The sequence below is a fragment of the Silene latifolia genome, chromosome 10, assembly GCF_048544455.1.
Source record: "Silene latifolia isolate original U9 population chromosome 10, ASM4854445v1, whole genome shotgun sequence".
Lineage (NCBI taxonomy): Eukaryota > Viridiplantae > Streptophyta > Magnoliopsida > Caryophyllales > Caryophyllaceae > Silene > Silene latifolia.
In genome coordinates this window covers 127325476-127329412 of record NC_133535.1, presented here as the reverse complement: position 1 = coordinate 127329412, position 3937 = coordinate 127325476, and the positions used below count along the sequence as shown (strand labels likewise).

Sequence of the window (3937 nt, the reverse complement as noted above, 5' to 3'; positions counted from 1 at the left end):
CAACATCTTAATTTCAATCCATTAGGTCGAACATGTCAGGGTCATCAAGAGTTGTGGATCTTTCGGATTGCATGTTATAATTTACGAAACTTGACCGTAAAATGGATCAAACGTTCGGGTTTAAGGGTTGGGTTGGGTTAAATTTTAACAGTTTTAATTGTAATGCATAATTAATGCTTTTCACTAATTTTGTTATCTTAATAACCTTTCTTGGTGTAGTTAACCGCCAAAATCATTGGGTAAAATTATGATAAGTTAGTTTCAAAAGGATTGATAGAAATGCTTAAGATATTTTCTAAAGTAAGAAGTTTAAAGTGGATAGAGATAATATTAATTTTGCAATAAATTTATAAGTCAACTTTTTAAATTCTTTTATATATGCCCGTGCAACTTGCACGGTTTTAAGCTAGTTTAGGTAATACTTCGTATCTACCTACCATAGCGTCGTACCCAATCAATAAGAATAATAGATTTAAAAATATTTACCGTAAATAACTATGGAAAATCTACATCTACATCTACATATAATTAAAAGAGAGTTTTAATTGGTTAGGGTATACCTAAAATTTGTTCTATATATATTATCACTTTTAAAAACCCAAAATATTTCTTTGTGACCAAGAACAAAGCCTAATATAACACAATCGTTCTTACCCTAAATAACGAAAACCGAAAACCAGTATGAAGACCAGAAAGACGATCGATTGGTTTCCTCCTGAACTATTATCGGAAATACTGAAACTGCTGCCGGCGAAAAAATTGTCGAAATTAAGGGTTGTTTGCAAATTATGGAACTCGGTTATCTCCGACCGCAATTTCCAACAAGATCAGCTTCATCATCATGGTAACAAACAAGGTTGTAAGTACCACGTATTGTCTTTTGGCGAACATAACGTAACAGGGTCATTGTATATTGTTAGTAGTACAACTCTTAAGGTTATTAAGGATATTAGCGTACGCAATTTCCAATATTTTACAAATTATTCTATATTGGGTAACGTCGATGGTGTCTTGTTGGTCTGCTTTACTATGTCGAATGTCGACAAAGGAGAAAACATTATTTTCTTAATGAACCCGACAATTGGGAAAGTTGTTGATATCCCGCTTTATGGATCGTCGATGAAGAGTCCGGATGTTAATCATATTGGATTTGGGTTTGATTCGATAAGTAAGAATTATAAGGTCGTGGTGCTTAATTTGAATAATTGTCGCTTGAAAACCAAGGTATATAACCTTGGTTCTCATTCTTGGACTTCTACTATAGAGAAGAGATGTTCGATTGAAAATGTCAGGTATTTGTTGAATTCTTCGCTTACCTTCACTTTTGAAGGTGGGATTTACTGGCTGGCTAGGGTTGGGAGAAAGGCGAGTAATGTGACACATTACCTATGTTTTAATTTGTCGAGTGAGGCGTCATACTGCTTAAAATTACCTGATTTTAAATGCGACGGGGATTAAAACAGCGATCGAGATGCCTATCGGTCTTATTTGAGTCACTTGCACTTGTTGATATTTCCGGACAGGATATCTTTGGACAAATTCGTGTATGGACGAGGCAAAAGGGCAATACAAGTTCTGATGTATACTCGTGGGTAGAGATGTATCACCTGGATTTCACTAATAAATTTTTCCTATACTTGAAGAGTAATGGTAACGTTTATTTACAGACGTGGTTTGTGGATAGGACGATATATGCTTACGACTTGGAAACAGGGATAGAAAAGTCTGACATAAAAATGAAATCGAAAGCATGCTTCATGGATAGTTATGTAGAAAGTTTGGCGTTGGTAGAACAACCCAAGAGTAAGTTATTCGATCGTTATTTTTTAGAGTAAGTTCTCTATGTAACTTGTAATTTTTTAGTGTCGAATTGTCGATTTCTACAATCTTATATTTTTTGGATGATTCGGATGGCATCGCTTGTTGTTGAATTGGTTAAACCGTATTAGTCTGGATCGAGGCCTAAGAATTTCTAACGTATTGGCCTCTTCGTATTCACATTTTCTGGTATTGCCATGGGGTTAGCAACTCAGTATATGTTAATAGTGTTATACTTATAAACTTAGTTCGGTTGTTAATCCTTAAAAAAAAGGATTATTTAACAATGATAATTCAAACTATTAGTGTCTTCTCTTAATAATCCGTCCCCTCCATTTTAACTCACAATAAAACCTACTATCACCCCTCTTCTTCCCTTAATAGACTATAGTGACCGACTACCTGCTAAACTGATTAACCTGCCCCACCCTCAACCATTAAGTGACCTTTCACAAACCAGTCACACATGACCCATTTCCTTTGGCTTTCCCTCACCATATCACCAACTCCACAACCGCCATTATCCACCCACAACAACCTGCACCCATCTCACAAACACCCTAAATCCACCCCACGGCCACCAAACCAACAATACCCCACAACTACCCCGAAGATTAACATTTACCCCCAAATTGAAATGGATATCAAGTTTTTTTTTTTTTTTTAAAATTATCGACCGCTGGTGGAGAAATTGTAGGACGCCGCTAAAAATAGATGGCGACTACTGATGACGGCAACACAAGGATACTTGAAGGAAACCCAATTGAATCAACCATTATCTATTGATGCACCTATAAAACCCAGAGATGTCCAACAATCCTATCAAAATATGGGTAGAAATGAACGGGAAAGTGAAATCCAAGGGATGGAATTAGTCAGATGATACACACTTAATACGAAAGTACTTAAAATAGTAGACTTTGGTGTTGTGAAGGGTGGTGTTTTGGTTTTGTGGGCAAAAGATGAATTTGGTGTTTGCTCGATGGTTGAGAATGGCGTGAGGCTGGTGTTTGATGAGTGTTCTTAAGGTTTGTTGTTGATGATGGTGGTGTAATGAAGGGTGGTGCGAGTGGGTTGTGGATGGTCATGGTGGTAAACAGTAGTGGAGAGGATGGTTGTTTACTTGTTTCGATGGTGGTACCTCTGAGGATGTCGTTTAACTATGGTTGCCAACGGGGGATTAATTAAAAAAAAAGGGACCCACATGAGTGTTTTAACTGGAATTAACAGGTAAAAAATGATGTAAGTGCAGTACAAGAAGGGAGGGGTGATAGTAAGGTCTATTTAAGGTTAAACTGATGTTCGGGTTATTTAAAAGATAATGCAAAAATTTGGATTATTCATGTTAGTGTCTAAAAAATACATTTAAGTCTGAATACATGTTGGCTACTCATTTAACGAGTTTACACTATCGGATTGACAATTACTAAATACAGAGTATTAGTAACATGTTCTTAAGTTTGAATCATCGTCATCTATTTGGAATACTACGTACTTGATCAGAAGCATTTTTTTTTATCAAGGACCAATAATAATAATAATAATAATAATAATAATAATAATAATAATAATAACAACACAAATAACATATTTATATAATATCAACATAATATTAATTATGTTGATATTAGTAACATGTTCTTAAAGCATTTTATTTGCGTAGTACTCTTAATTTTTTTTTATATATGACGTTTTTCGTTTACAGTGGTAAGCTTTGAAACACAATATTTCAAAACTATATTTGTTCAAAAAAATATGTCAGTATTAATTAAATTCCTACTGAAAAACTATTTCATATGAGTATACATGTCATAATATTTAATCTTATATTTTAAGAGATATTGAGAGAGAGAAGGAAGTATCTCGAAATGTAAGTCGTATATAAAAAATAGAGGAGTACAGCGATTATACAAATATCAACATAATTAATTTTTTGTTATATAATCAACACTTCGGTCGTTCGATTATATGTTTCGAACTACTTTATTTAAAAAAGCCCCATGAAAATAATGAAGGTGGCAATATCGTTAAGCACGTGTTAACAAGCTCAAATAAATGACAGAGGAGGATATTATTATAGCATAAACAATATATAACATATTTTAAGGCAAATAAATGA

At 34.1% G+C, this 3937-nt stretch overlaps 1 protein-coding gene across 1 annotated transcript; it reads left to right on the top strand.

The window, feature by feature from the left end:
- Positions 1–681: 681 nt before the first annotated feature.
- Positions 682–1458, top strand: LOC141608192 (putative F-box protein At1g47790). Its single transcript, XM_074427555.1, has one exon. The coding sequence runs from the start codon at positions 682–684 to the stop codon at positions 1456–1458; it is 777 nt and encodes a 258-aa protein (XP_074283656.1).
- The last annotated feature ends 2479 nt before the right edge of the window (positions 1459–3937 follow it).